The sequence below is a fragment of the Garra rufa genome, chromosome 19 (assembly GCF_049309525.1).
Source record: "Garra rufa chromosome 19, GarRuf1.0, whole genome shotgun sequence".
In the NCBI taxonomy this organism is placed as follows: Eukaryota; Metazoa; Chordata; class Actinopteri; order Cypriniformes; family Cyprinidae; genus Garra; species Garra rufa.
Genome location: NC_133379.1, coordinates 8,822,193 through 8,838,011, shown reverse-complemented (window position 1 = coordinate 8,838,011; position 15,819 = coordinate 8,822,193). Strand labels below are relative to the sequence as shown.

General features: G+C 36.8%; 1 protein-coding gene across 1 annotated transcript in view; it reads right to left on the bottom strand.

Moving 5' to 3' along the window:
* The window catches only part of nsg2 (neuronal vesicle trafficking associated 2), a 52,621-nt gene extending 40,499 nt beyond the window's left edge, over nucleotides 1-12,122 (bottom strand). Inside the window, exons 1-3 of the mRNA XM_073824931.1 lie at nucleotides 11,930-12,122; nucleotides 11,309-11,467; nucleotides 7,046-7,165 (exon numbers count right to left, since the gene is read on the bottom strand). Coding sequence (XP_073681032.1) covers nucleotides 7,046-7,165; nucleotides 11,309-11,437 — 249 coding nt within the window. The 5' untranslated portion in view covers nucleotides 11,438-11,467; nucleotides 11,930-12,122. The remainder of the gene's footprint in view (nucleotides 1-7,045; nucleotides 7,166-11,308; nucleotides 11,468-11,929) is intronic.
* Between the last annotated feature and the right edge of the window lie 3,697 nt (nucleotides 12,123-15,819).

Sequence of the window (15,819 nt, the reverse complement as noted above, 5' to 3'; positions counted from 1 at the left end):
AGGACTGGAGCAAAGTCATATTCTCTGATGAAGCCTCTTTCCGATTGTTTGGGGCATCTGGAAAAAGGCTTGTCCGGAGAAGAAAAGGTGAGCGCTACCATCAGTCCTGTGTCATGCCAACAGTAAAGCATCCTGAGACCATTCATGTGTGGGGTTGCTTCTCATCCAAGGGAGTGGGCTCACTCACAATTTTGCCCAAAAACACAGGCATGAATAAAGAATGGTACCAAAACACCCTCCAACAGCAACTTCTTCCAACAATCCAACAACAGTTTGGTGAAGAACAATGCATTTTCCAGCACGATGGAGCACCGTGCCATAAGGAAAAAGTGATAACTAAGTGGCTCGGGGACCAAAACATTGACATTTTGGGTCCATGGCCTGGAAACTCCCCAGATCTTAAAACTTGTGGTCAATCCTCAAGAAGCAGGTGGACAAACAAAAAACCCACTAATTCTGACAAACTCCAAGAAGTGATTATGAAAGAATGGGTTGCTATCAGTCAGGATTTGGCCCAGAAGTTGATTGAGAGCATGCCCAGTCGAATTGCAGAGGTCATGAAAAAGAAGGGCCAACACTGCAAATACTGACTCTTTGCATAAATGTCATGTAATTGTCGATAAAAGCCTTTGAAACGAATGAAGTGCTTGTAATTATATTTCAGTACATCACAGAAACAACTGAAACAAAGATCTAAAAGCAGTTTAGCAGCAAACTTTGTGAAAACTAATATTTGTGTCATTCTCAAAACTTTTGGCCACGACTGTACATACATACAGTCAAACCAAAAACTATTCAGACACCAGATGTTTGATATTGGATGCAGGACACTATAGTTCATTTATGTAAGTGGGGATAGCAAAATAAAGTAAACTGTGACATGTTATACCCAAACATTCTTTATAATTATACACACTACTAGCAAAATTGATAAACATTTGGGACTGAAAACTTTTCAGACACTTTGACGTGACCATGTCTTGCTTAAGTGTTTTTTTCTTTAATTGCTAATGAGACCTTTTTACACCACGGACTGAACAAAATTAAGCATTGCTTGGTAACAGATCATAAAGTATTGATAGTTGTGTAAATATTGTCATACTAACAATTGTCTGCATTTTTGGTTGATTGTAATCCATCAGATACCTTTAAATCAAAGTCATCTGACATTATCAGGATGAATTTGTTCTGACACAGTTTAACTCTGAGCTCTTGTCATATTATATTGCCATTTTTAAAACTATAGTGAATAAACTGTAATAATGTGAAAAATTTAGAAGGTGTCTGAATAAATTTTGGTTTGACTGTATGTGCGCTTTTTTAATGAGAACATGCACAACTGTTGTTAAAACTGCAGAAAGATGCAAGATGTACAGTTTTATTTGAAATGTACAGTCTATCGCACACAGTGGAAACTGCACAATTTAAAATATTTCCACTCTATTTCTGGTCTTGTAAAAGCTTAACTGTGTATTAAAAGTGTTTTTTTTTTTCTTTCTCTCGGTCTGACTCGCTGCCTCCGGTGAAGTCGTCTTTTTCCCCCTCTTTTTTATTTCTTATTTGCACCCATTTTCTCTCTGGAGATGTTAAAATGGTAGGCTAAACAAGAGCCGAAGGGCCTAGGCAGTGCAGTGTGGGTGTGCCAGGATGTGAGTGGTCCTTCAAGCGAGCACGTCTGCCGCTCACCCAACCCCTCTCCTTCATTCTTATTCTACTGCTCTCCCAGAGATGCCGAGACTGACGGGGCAGCATTTCAGCTCAATGTCCTCTATTTTTCTATCTCTCTCTTCCCGTCCCTCATGTCTGCTGTCGGCTTGACATCCATTCAGCTCTGGGATGTGTGTCTGAACTGAGGATTGTGCAGCTACGTCTAAGGATTAGCTGTGTATCTGTTTTGCACTGCGCATTAGAATTTGTGTGCCTTAGTGTATGCAGACGCACTCCATTAGGAAGCGTTATTATTTTCAGGCAGATTATTAATTGGTTTGCAGCACTGCCTGAAGGTTCTGCAGGGATGAATTCCTGGAGTTTGACAAGTTATCTATTCTATGAATGTGTGTGTGTGTGTGTGTGTGTGTGTGTGTGTGTGTGTGTGTCTGTGTGTGTGTGTGTGTGTGTGTGTGTGTGTGTGTGTGTGTGTGTGTGTGTGTGTGTGTGTGTGTGTGTGTGTGTGTGTGTGTGTGTGTGTGTGTGTGTGTGTGTGTGTGTGTAGTAGAAAGCACACCAGTCTTTTAAAAGCTTATTGAGCATAATTCATCAGCAAACATTATTCTAAAGAAAGAAAAGCATAATTTTGAACCTCCTCTGAATGTAAAAACAATAAATTTCTAAAACAGCATTTCAGATTTTGCAACCAGTGCTACACGGACATGGAAAAATAATATTAACTAGAAAGATTTGTGTTGCTGTTGTTGCTATCTTGTGCTTGCAGTTGCAATTCAGTTGTTAGGAGCCTAGGTGGTTGCCTATTGCCCCAAGCTAAAAGAGCCAAGGAAAGTCACTAAAAACAGTTTGGTTTCTTCTTTGAATGTGATTTTGATTTTGATTTTGAGTTTTATTGTGTTAAACTAATGTTTAGCATGTTAAAATCTTTAAGTATTCTTAAAAAATTAAATACCCAGAATTAAGTCACCTTTCCATTGCAGTTTTTCGATATACTCCTTTTTAGAATTGCCTGGAAATCCGCCTCATATCAGCAAAAAACTTTTTTGAAATATATATATAAGTTTTTGCAAAATTGACCTGTTTCTCTTAGGCGTATTTTCAATTCACATGTAAATTTGCACAATTTGAAGGGTAATGGAAATGCAGCTACTAGCTATGTTTCCATCACCCTGTTTTTATGTGCATTTTGAACTATCACATCTGAAACGAGTGATGGAAATGCTAAACTGAATTTTTCCCACTCATTTGAGGTGGTTTTTGACTTGTGCGAAAAAGGGTTAATGTGAATAATGGGAGACAGAAATGCATTTGCCTTATAAATTCTTCCATATGCTTTTAAAAAAAGTCATGTGACTGTGCAATGCAATAGCATATCCTGACTAACCAGTGGACCGATCTCATTGCACAGCATCTGAAATGTTGTTATTGTCATTCTGAAATGACAATACAAAGTCTGTCATCAAAGTACTTTCTGTATAATTGCCTCCCAGAACTCCCAGTCTTACATGACTGCGTTCCCAAACAGCAGGTATTGACTTCTGAAAACAATGACCACATTTATTGTGTTTCATCTGCTCTCTTTGTAATTTATTATATATGAAAATTACATTCAGTGGCTTATCCAATTTTTATTAGGGAAATTTAGAGCCAGTTCATCAGGAAGTGACAAATTTGTTCTCTTTTAATCTTTGTGCTTTATTCGCAAATGTTGTATGTGATATTTCAATTTTAAAGTTACAGGGCTCGCAAAATCGCTAGCCCGACGTCCCGGGGCTATTGGGTTTTCCAGTCGGGCTACCAAAATGTGTCACTGGGCTGCCCGACGGGCTATCATAAAGTTGACGGCTCCTGCATGTCCTTAAAAACCCCTCAATTTAGTTGTACCAAATTTAAGGCCATAAAAAGTTTTAAATATGTTAAATAGTATAAGAAAATTCTTAATTATAATTTATGAGGTCTTACATTTGGGGACGGAAAGACGAGAATCGCGATAGGGCTGGATTAAACTTCAAAAGGCAATGATGTCATTAAATATGCACGCTGCACGTTTCAATGGCAAAACGCGGACTGATTTCTTTATATGAATTTATCTGAGGGGAACCGACTGTCCATTGCACAGGACTAAGACCATTGCAGTAAAAGAGAACGCGGACGCTGTTTTTTGTTTGTTTGTTTTTACCGCTGCCGCACACACCTGAGGCGAGCACGCGCACAGAGAGAGAGAGAGAGAGAGAGAGAGAGAGAGAGAGAGAGAGAGGCGCAATTCAGACGATTCACAGATTGATTCCTCTTTAACTTAACTTTGTTATGCGTGTTTCCATTCAAAGAGATGTTTAAATACCCGTTTTGGTATTCTGGTAAACACAGTCGGTTATGTCTTCAGTGAACCGAAACAGCTGAGAAAGAGATGCGTGCCAGTATTCGGTTCGTGCATTTGGCCTTAAAGAGACAGCATCCTATAAATACCTGCATTGAGAAGCACTAGTTATTTTGCAATAAATTATTAAATGTCTGCACCTGAATACTAGTGTTATTGATTTTATTAGTAACTTTATGCTGTATTCATCTACACTTGTCATTTGTGTAATTGTTGTTTTGTGACTTTATTAGTTCAGCTAGTAGTTTTTGCTGTGGATTAGAAGTACTTAAAGCATTCAGTAATTATTAAAAAACAAACTTTTTTGGTTTTGTTTGTTTTTTGCTAATCCGAAAAATTGATTCCAATCCTACTCATACTGTTCATTTTACTTGTGCAGCTCTTAAAATGGGTAATAAATTGCCTTAAATTGATATTTAAAAATTCTGCAGATACACTAAATAGTGAAATAAAATTCATTCCTATATATTTGTTTGTATTTGTGTATTGAAAACATTTTTCATTTTTTTTTTTTGACATTTAACCCCAGTTTCACAGACAAGGCTTAAAACTAGTCCTAGATTAAATGTAAATCTGAGCTGTTTCAACTGAAAGAAACTTGGACTGACTGATCTTAAAATATATCAGTGCCTTTGTTTTGTCTCCAGATGCACACCAGTAGGCCTTTCTTTTCTAAGTCACGGTTATAAAAATTACTTAAATGTCCTAATCCTGGTTTAGGCTAAACCCCATCTAAAAACCCGGGCCTTAGACTCCTATCTGATTTTCTATATTAAAAAGAAAAAATATATGTATATTTTTTTTTATTTGGGCTAGTTAAATTATTTTCGGGCTACCAAAATCTGAAGAGTACCTGCCCGAAGGGCTACCAGAGATTTTGAAATTTTGCGAGCCCTGAGTTAAATTCGCAACTTTGGATGGAACCCTCTAAAAGCAAGCTCTAAAAACAACTATCACAGCCTATTCTCACTTTCCATTCAAATCCTACTGGATAACATCATGTCCCATCCTACCTTATTTCCCACTTAATACTCTCTGATTCGCTATCTAACAATGATATAACATAAAACTAACAGTGCAACAAATCTAAGATTAGTAATTGTCATTACTTTTGAACATCAATAAAATACACAGTAATGTTTTAGTAAATATATGTTGCACTGTATAATTGAGAAATCTGAGCCAAACTTGCCCTTTTCCCCAAATTTTCTCTGCCAAACCTCCCATCCAACTGCACTAATAACAAACAGAAATCATAAGACCTCCTCCCCGCTTAATTAAGTTGTCGAAATACCACATTTATTTTAACATGATATGTTAATATGTTCCACTTGGCTGCATGAGACACCAAGAGACCACAACTCTCTTTTGTTTTGAACATTTAATGAGGGGGAACATTCCTTCTTTACTTGCTGGTGGAGCTACAGCAGGGAATATGATAAAAATCCAACTGGGAGGCTTTGCACAGCAGAGATAACCCTGCAGTTAGCTTTCTGTACTCGCTCTAGACAACATCCTCGAGAAGAGTTTCCCGCAACAAGAACGCACTTGTATGTTTCTTTCAGTAGCTCAAAAAATAACAAGCAGAAAGTTGAAGGATGATCTCAGACTACAACATCTTGATTGTGTCTGTGGAAATATTTTGTGTATGTCAAATGTATTATTGTTTTCATAGTGCGTAGTGATTCCAAGGCAGCTGCCAGGTTCATTTAGAGTCATATAAGAAGGAAGTCAATCTTTATACCAATGTTTGCTGTCTTCTTCACCTGCCTCTCCAATGACCTTCACTGCTACAGTAAAACGTCCCTCTAGACTCTCCAGCTCTGCATTAATGAAAACAGTTCACACTGCCAACAACTCTCTATCACCCAACTGCCTCTAGAACTGCTTCCAGGATTTAATTCAAATAGCTGAAGCAAAGACTGCATGTTTTCTTTTTGTGACCGCATGTATGACACTTCAAAGGAATAGAAACATTATTGTATTACCATACCAAACGCTAAAAAAAAGTTCTTAGACCAGCATGAATATCCATGTTGTCTAGTTTCTGAACTGGTTTTACAGGTTCTACAGTGTGGTCCTACTGATAAACATGGTTTTCCAGCACCCATAACATTTGCTGACGAGCCATTTAAGATTTTTCAACAAGAGAGTGAGTGTAAATTAAAATTTAAAGGATTAGTTCTCTTTTCCAGAATAAAAAGCATGTTCTAGTCTTTCTTTATTTAGTCAAAAAAATGTTTTTTGAGGAAAACATTCCAGGATTTTTCTCCATATAGTGGAGATATCAATGGGTTGAAGGTCCAAATTGCAGTTTCAATGCAGCTTCAACAGGCTCTACACGATTCCAGCTGAGGAATATGGGTCTTATCTAGTGAAACGATTTATCATTTTCTAAAAAAAAAAAAAAAAAAAAAAAAAAAACTATACTTTTTAGCCACAAATGCTCATCTTGTGCTAGCTCGACTTCATGCATTACGTACTCATGTTATAAAGGTCATGCATGACGTAGGCACAAGTACCAACCCAGTGTTTACAAAGCAAACGTGTAAAGAAAGTCAAAAGGCCTTTACAAAAAAAGGTAAAACAACAATGTGGAATGATTTTAAAGTTGGAGGGGAAAATATTTTTTTTTGTGCTTCAGCGTCCCGAGTTCGAATCCCGGCTTGAGGACCTTTCCTAATCCCGTCTCCTCTTTTATTTCTCCCACTTCACTTCCTGTCACATCTACACTATTCTATAACAAAAAAAGGCAAAAATAAATCTTAAAAATTAAAAAAATGCAACCCCACTGAAGTCTACTATATGGAGAAAAAAAAAACTTAATTTCCTTTTGACTTGGATGACATGGGGTGAGTAAATAATCAGGGAATTTTTATTCTGGAAGTGAACTACTCTTTTAAAAGAACTCACAGAACGGATGGCAAACATATCATTGTACACCGACTGTTCCACGTTCATTATTTTTTCTATGAATTCCATACAAAGGAAACCCAGCCATACCTTCAGCCTTTCAGAAACTCCATCTGTCACACTGATGGTGAACTCCTCCACCTTCGGAACCTTCAGCTTGGCCTTGTTCTTCTGTTCCGTCTGATACTCAGTTCGTGTCTTCACCACCACCTGTGAAGAGAGCGTTTATCCATCAAAAAAACAGTTTGACTGAATGTAAACAGTAAATTCCCTTATGATTTGATGACTGTACCATAAAGCCAGTAACTTCCGATCGATAATGACCATAATCATGTTAGGCCTTCCTCATGATAAAACTTCATGCTGGTTTTTTAAATTAATCACTGAGACACTCTGAGGTAACCAGGACTTCCAGTAACGTTGTCATAATTCGCCTTACCAAAAACAAAGCCTATTCCCACAACAAAACCAGACTGGGTAGATCGCATTGCATCCCAGATGATGAAAAACTACTTCATCCAAACTGTTAAAAAAATCAAATTTTAATCTGGTTTCAAACCACATGAGCATGTGGTTTAGATAGGGTTTATAAAAAAATTCAAGCAGATTTGAGTAAAATATGCCAACTCATGAACTGAGAGGGAGGAAACAAATTCAAAACTAAGAATTTTGCCCATCCCTCACTGAGGGTGAGATGTATGGTGACAGATGGAGGAATGACATCTCTAGATGATTATGTCTCAACGTTGACCTCGGTTCATGCCACCTTACTTTCTAGAAAGTCTGAGGTTGATCAGTTCTAATGCCCTGTGGACCACTGCAGGGGCGCCGCTAAGGGGGGGTAAGTTAGGACAATTCTAAGGGCCCACGCCTTTTAGGGGCCCACAGAGATCTGCTTTTGTGTGGTAGGGGGGGCCTAACCTCATATTTTGTCATAGGGCCCAAAATTGCGAGCGGCGCCCCTGGACCACTGGATGAAGCTCAACCACTTGTCATGAACTCTGCAATTACTGCTTATCTGTCTCCTTCCCAAACTCTCTGACATTTCATTTTCCCCCTGAATAACCATCTTGTCTGCTTCCATTTCTCTCTCCTTCTCCAGAGCTATGTGAGGCACTCTGTTATCGCCGGGATTGTTATTCCATTTTTGCACTCCCCCAGAATGCAACCTCTGCCTCCAGGCAAGGTTGCGCATTGTCTTTTTTGCTGCTGATTCAAGCCATCGATAATGTCAACACCAGGGACTACTTCGGATCTGACTGGATTGATCCTCTCCAATATAAGTGTTGTACTGATATGCTGATATGACAACCTACTTGATTGAAAAATGCTTTGAATAATGATGAGATGGTGATGACATGCAGCTTGTCATTTGCATGCAATTAGCAGATGATGAATTTGGTAGTCTGATAATAATGGAGTGGTTTCGAGATTCTGGATAACAACAAGACAACCTGGCTAAATGTTATCATATGTAAGTGTCCTTGGAAAAGAGTTTTTAAAGCTAAAAATGAAAAAAGCATCTGCAGCTGTCCCAAACCTAAAACACAATCCTTGAAACCTTATATGTGACCCTGGACCACAAAACCAGTCATAAGGGTCAATTTTTGTGTGATGTATGGTTTGTTCGGATAGGACAATATTTGCAATATTTGGCCGAGGTACAACTACCTGAAAATCTGGAATCTGAGGGTTTAAAAAATCTAAATATTGAGAAAATTGCCTTTGAAGTTGTCCAAATGAAGTTCTTAGCAATGCATATTACTAATCAAAAATTAAGTTTTAACATATTTATGGTAGGAAATTTATTAAATATCTTCATGGAACATGATTTTTATTTAATATCCTAATGATTTTTGGCATAAAAGAAAATAGATAATTTTGACCCACACAACATATTTTTGGCTAATGGTACAAATTTACTGGTTTTGTGGTCCAGGTCACATATCTCAAATTTAAAAAAATGAAATATATATTTTTTGTTCTTAGTTGTGGTGTCAAATAACTGACAAAAACTCACTATTATAACCATTTATTGAATCTACCCACCTCATTGCAGTAAATAAGCTTAATTCGTCAAAGAGCGTGTTCTTAACTTGGCTCGTGTAAAATAAATAATGCTAAGACAGCTTTCAAATAATTTGCGGCCATTACTGCCTGACAGCTATCTGCAGACCTCTAGAGAAAGATAATGATTTCCCGCAGGGCTGATCCTTGTCCTGCTTAAATGTCAGCATGAAAAATTAATGGGTTTTACATTGTCCAAGTTTAGGTGACAGAACTGCATCAAGTGCATGCATTACAGCAACTTCAGATGCTATGATTTTCAGCTTAAAATAATTCACACTTGCCTTCGACCTTCCAAACAAATTATTCAGTTTTTACTTTTGATTCCTACAATCTCAGAAGTATTACATTGACCATTTAAGTAGCGTACCACATTGGCTTTACCATTATTACTTAGTTAAATTTAAAAAAAAAATGGTTATTTGCATTTGTATACTCTTGAACTACTGACTGACATTACACAAGAAGCTATGATTAGTGATGTTCTTTTCAAAATATAATTGAGTGTAATTAAACAAAATGCTTTCAAATAATTTGTACAGACAAATTCAGTCATCTTTCTGACTGAGGGCCATTATTCTGTTCAATTACCATGCTCTTTCATCTTATTTATTAGAAAATTTCATAATTACAATCTCATTTTTGTTAATTAAATATGAACTATATTAAAGTATGACGTCATGTAAGCAGGAAGGGATCGTTGTCCTGCAAGGCCCTAGAGCACACATCTTTAGAAATAAACATTAACTGACCATCCAAGACCTCTACATCAACCTTTGGAAATATTGTGGTCTGGCTTTTATTCTCTTCATATGTGACCCTGGACAACAAAACCAGTCATAAGGGTACATTTTTTGAAATTGAGATTTATACGTCATCTGAAAGCTGATAAATAAGCTTTTCATTTATGTATGGTTTCTTAGGATAGGACAATACTTGGCCAAAATACAACCATTAGAAAATCTGGAATCTGAGGGTGCAAAAAAAATCAAAATGCTAAAAAAATCATCTTTAAACTTTTCCAAATTAAGTTCTAAGCAATGCATATTACTAATAAAAAAATTAAGTTTTGATATATTTACGGTAGGATATTTATAAAATATCTTCATGGAACATGATCTTTACTTAATATCCTAATGATTTTTGGCATAAAAGAAAAATCGATAATTTTGACCCACACAACGTATTTTTGGCTAATGGTACAAACATACCTGTGCTACTTAAAACTGGTTTTGTGGTACAGGGTCACATATCTCAAATTTAAAAAAAATTAAATCTATATTTTTTATTCTTCATTTGTGGTGTCAAATAACTGACAAAAAGATGACTGAGGAAAAATAAAAAATAAATTGACCGATACAATGTATTTTTGACTATTGCTACAAATATACCTGTGCTACTTAAGACTGGTTTTGTGGTCCAGGTTCACATATAGTACTTCTTGCCTACCACTCACAATTGTAGCTAAAAACAAAGCTGTAAAAAAATATATAAATATTATATTATTTTTATATAATGTTTTCATTATGCATGACATTTTTTGTCCACAATAGGGATCTAGTACACATAAAACCACAAATGTTTGTCTGTTTCCTTATGCATACTCTCCAAGAGCCACTAGATTTCACAAGAAAACAAAAAAGGCTCACCAGGCGACATAGACATGTTAATAATCCAACACATCCTCTTCACCTCAGAGCTGGCATTAAACTGAGGATGCAGCCTCCATATGACAATGGAGATAAAAGATAAACTGGCTTTTTCTTTTTGTCATGCAGGCCAATAAAGCAGCAGAGTCCCAAAGGATTTGGGAGGGGGCGGGCATGGGGGGCTTAGACTTGCGTGGAGGGTTGCGCTCTCCTTAAAATATGACAGCGTTCGCTTGTGCACAGGTTTGGGCAGAGAGACAGGCCACTTCAGTTAGCAGGTGCAAAAAATGATTGCGCCTTCCTCAGCAGAATCCCAAATGAGGGCTGAAGCACCACTCACAGAAAGTGACACAGCTCGCACCCTTAGGCACACTGGTTGGCAACCCAAGCTTAAAAGCCGAGGATTGTACCGACATGTTTGGGGAAAACAGTAAAAGCACAAACACCAAAGATAAAATCAAAGGATTGGCCAAAAAAGCAACAGCCTGAGAATTTAGTTAACACATACATCAGTATGCTTTCTAGTACCGTTTGATATTTTGCTATGACAATAGGTGTAGGTTATATTTTTTCTGAACTGACAAGAGACAATGTCTCATGTCCTTTTATATAAGTGCTGAAGAACAATGTTCCTTACCTTGTCTGGGGCTTGGTACTGAAGATTAGTAACATCCAAGGGCGTGATGAGGGGGACGTTCTGAAAGCCGTCCTCAACGCTAACAGCTTTTGCTCCTTTGTCTTGTAGATTACTCCCCAGTTTAACCATCTTTAAACGATTATTTCACTTTTCACCAGCCTATAAATGTAGAGGGGTTTAAAAACACTTGTAAAATAGCTTTTCAAAATATTCCAGCCTGGCTCCAAGTCAGATATCGACCACCTTTAATAATAAAACAAAAAATCTATACACCTCAGGCACATCAATAAACCATGCAGAACTACATCACACCTTATAAATCACAGCGTTTGGTAAACACCTCACGCATGTCTGTCTGATGTCAACCCAAAAGCTTTAAAACACACAAACGTTGCGCTTGTAAATAAAATTAAAGGATTGTGCGTTGATCTTTAAGATGAAAAAGAAAAAACACAGCGCTGTTTAACTATGCTGTCTGAAATCCAGGTGCCGAAACATCAGCCACGGAGCAAATAAAGCATCCGCGCCCCTTTTATGGCTGGTTTACCAGTCACAACAATTTATCTCCCACCCAAACACAACACGCGCCGGATGAAAAGATGTTTTTAAACACGTACTCACCGAACGCGGTCAACTTTGAGGCTTTAAACGGGCTCAAAGACAGTTCAAATTCGGCTTGTTGATGAGGACAGGTGGAGCGTCGAGATGGAGATGCTGGATGTGTGCGTGCGTGCGTGTGTGTGTGTGTGTGTATGTGTGCGTGGCGCTGATGCGAGAGATGCAGATACTGACGGCCTCACGCAGCATCCAAACCCTCACTTACACTCAAGCCACTAGGGGGGATCTAAAAGAAACCCTACATTTGTTTGCCCGACCCTTACAAACCCTGAAGCTCAATACCTACCCTCACCAGCTGACTTGTTTGCCATCTAGTGAAAAACTGAGAGAAGTGCAGTAGCATTTTCATTTAGGGTAGGCCCATATCAACCTTTTTATTTGTCAAAAAAAACAGTATAACAAGAACAGTCTTTATAACACGCAATTAGGCTTTAGATCCGGTTCTTATTTTTGATCAAACGAATAAAATGATTGTAAACAGACTGTAAACCAGACTGTTTTATTATTATTATTATTATTATTATTATTATTATTATTATTATTATTATTATTATTATTAATGTTCCAGTGTTGCTTGGCGACCACAAACAGCTTACTGGATGATAAATTATTATGTACTGGAATAGCAAATAAATAAAACATTTTCTTCTATATTTATATAAACATACCCACTGGTGTCTGACAATTACAGTGATTTTAACATGATTAAGGAAGTTTTGGACTGTTTTTTGTTTTGTTTTTGTGACTCCTTTAAGTTATGGATCTTATAAAAAAAATAAAACATGTTGATTTATAAGTTACCCTGTTAAACATTTTCAATCATTTAGCATTAAAAATTTTTCAACATTTTGTTTTAACTGTGAAACAACAGTTGACATTTTTTCAACCACATTTTAACATTGGTTTGCAGGCTGAGTGATTTCTATTTTTCTGAAATATCCCAAAGACTATTGAATACCCTTAAAGGGGCACATTTTTATTTTATATATTAGTATTATTATTATCATCATTATTATTATTATCAGAGTTTTTTTTAAACACTTGCTTTTGAAGGTATACAAAGGTATACATAACTGTTTAGCATTCAACGTTATATCAACGTTGTTTCACCGTTGAAACAACAACTGGCCTAATTTCAAACAAATTTCAACGCTGAATTTCGGTCATGTGTAGACTGATCTTCAACCATTTAGCATTCAATGTTATATCAACGTTGTTTCACCGTTAAAAGAACAAATGACTTTATTTCAACCAAATTTCAACGTTGAAGGTCGATCATGTGCCGGCTGGGACTTATTTAAGTGACTTATTTGTGACTTAGGCTTGAAACTACCATAACTTTAAATTTCTTTAAATAAAACCGCTTTAACACCACCACCAACAACAATTTTATTATTATTATTATTTAGGGGTATTTATGAGGCAACATCATTACGATTAAAGACACCAATGCTATTTAAATATTTGCATGTCTTAGCAATAATATCATACCAATTTAATCCGCCAAGAAAAATAGCCTAGTTCATTGGTCTTTTTCTTGAATGGGTGAGGCCATTTGTAAATTATATGGGTCTGACTGTTGGTCTCATCTGCGTCCAAACTCGTTTTGCTGCTTGATATTGCAGATTGTCTTACCATATTATTTTAATGTATTATCTTAATTTTGAGCACACTTATTTGTAATGCAAACAGTTTTACAGTTTACTGCACATAGTTATTCTTATCGTTATTTCCCTATCAACCCTTTTCTTCCTGTAATAGTGGGCGCAACCATTTGTAAATTGTATGGGTCTGACATCCGGTCGCATCTGTGTCCAGCTATTTTTAGCTGTACAAAACAGCTAGTTTTGCTGCTTGATATTGCAGATTGGTGTGTCTTTCCATATTATTTTAATGTCTTATCTTAATTATTAACACACTGCTTTGTAGTGCAAACAGTTCTAAACAGTTCGTTTACTGCATGTTCATTCTTCTCCTTATTTCCCTATAGTGGATGATGAACCAGAAGTCTCGCCCATAGGCTTACTTCAGTGTTTAAGAAAAAGATGGAGTCTTATTAGAATGGTTCCAAATTTATGACAGAAATTCTAATTAGAACAATTTGCTTATTGGAACCCTGTAGAATTTTTAGGTTGCCTACTGTTGCCAAGCAAAATTAGTGTGTTAATACAAAACCACACTGATGTGTCGCTAATTATCCAATCAGATTTTAGAGACACTCTTAAACTAGTATTTGCTCACATGTGCAAGCGCATTGATTTAAACTAACAAATATAAACGTATTTATAGTTTTAGCATAATTACGTATATATTTATAGTTTTACATAACAGTTTAGGCCTAAATAGTAGCCTAAATGCAAATAAAAGAACAGAATTATATATCCTCCCTGCTGAAAAAAAAAAAACAGCTAAAACCAGCCTAGGCTGGTTGGCTGGTCATAGCTGGTTTAAGCTGGAAGTAGCTGGTTTTAGCTGGTCTCCCAGCCTGGCCAGGCTGGTTTTAGCTGGTGGTTTTTCCAGCCTGACCAGCCTGGCTGGAAAAGTGTCCAAAACCCCTCCAAAACCAGCCTGCTGACCAGCTAAAACCAGCCAACCAGCCTAGGCTGGTTTTAGCTGTTTGATTCATGGCCAGTGGCAATTAAAATCCGCGCACTAGGCTTTATGCACCAGCAAAGCAACTGCCTTTTACTCTTTCTACCTCTTAAATACTGTACTAACAGATAGCTTACAAAAGAGATTTTAGTTCTTCGTAAAGTAATTTTGCATACATACCATGTCAATTTCATCTCTAGCCACGAGGGGGCGTGAAGTACTATACATTTATAATGCCTGCCATTGAACTAATGATTATACATTTGGTCATAGCACTGAAGGCATAAATCCTTAAAAATATTGAAGGTGGATGGGGTGTAAAACACCAACAATTATTTTACACAAACATTTGTTGTATTGCAGCTACATGAACTACACACACTATTCATTGTGACAAAGAAGTGCACTTGTATTTGTATTTGTATTTGCACTTGCAACTGAATTGAATGTCTTTGTAGTGTACTTCAGATCTTTCAATTGCAGCTATTTCCATTTAATATAAATGTAAAATACAATACATTGTCATTTAAATGCTAATAACAAGCAATTAAGTAAATGAAAACATAATTCAGTTCATTTAAGTAGCTCAACAAAGTATGTTATTTCCATGCTAATACATTTTCTTTTCAAAAGTATGCTGAAGTGTGCTCCAGCAAAAAATATGCAGGCTTATTCATCATGCAATTCTTACTAAAGGGTGTGGCACTGATGTCACACGTCATGCACAGCTTCAACTGATAATCAATCTGTTTATCATTCAAATGATTCCAAATGAGTTCTGTGATTGAAACCTCTCACCAGTGAACCACCGTGATCTACATTTCCTGTCCCAGTCTCATGGGAAATAAATAATTAGACTGTGACCCGACTACACACAGTACTCAACCTTTTGTTTCCAGAGTCAGAGATGAGGATGATCTCATCTGACTCTTCTATTATTCTAGAGATCCTGTAGCTGGAGAGAAATATAAGGGAACAACTGAGGCATGTTCCCTGTTTTATTAGGGTGGATCATCTTCATTACCTCAGCTAGATGGCATCGACCACTGTGAAATCTAGACAAAGAAGTTTCACTGAAACAGTGCCACCCTGATCTATTACAGCTGATGGAAACATCACCAGTTAAATTATAAAGCAAAGAAATTGCTGATCTCCTGCGGAGGTGGAGTGGATCAGCTGAAAGAAGCTAAGAATTGAATTAGGGGTTAATGAAAAAATCGGATTTGTGTTGGCTGGCATCCCAAAAATTGTGCAAATCAACTGTATATATTTGTACAATTCTCACAGTTGCTTTTGATTTC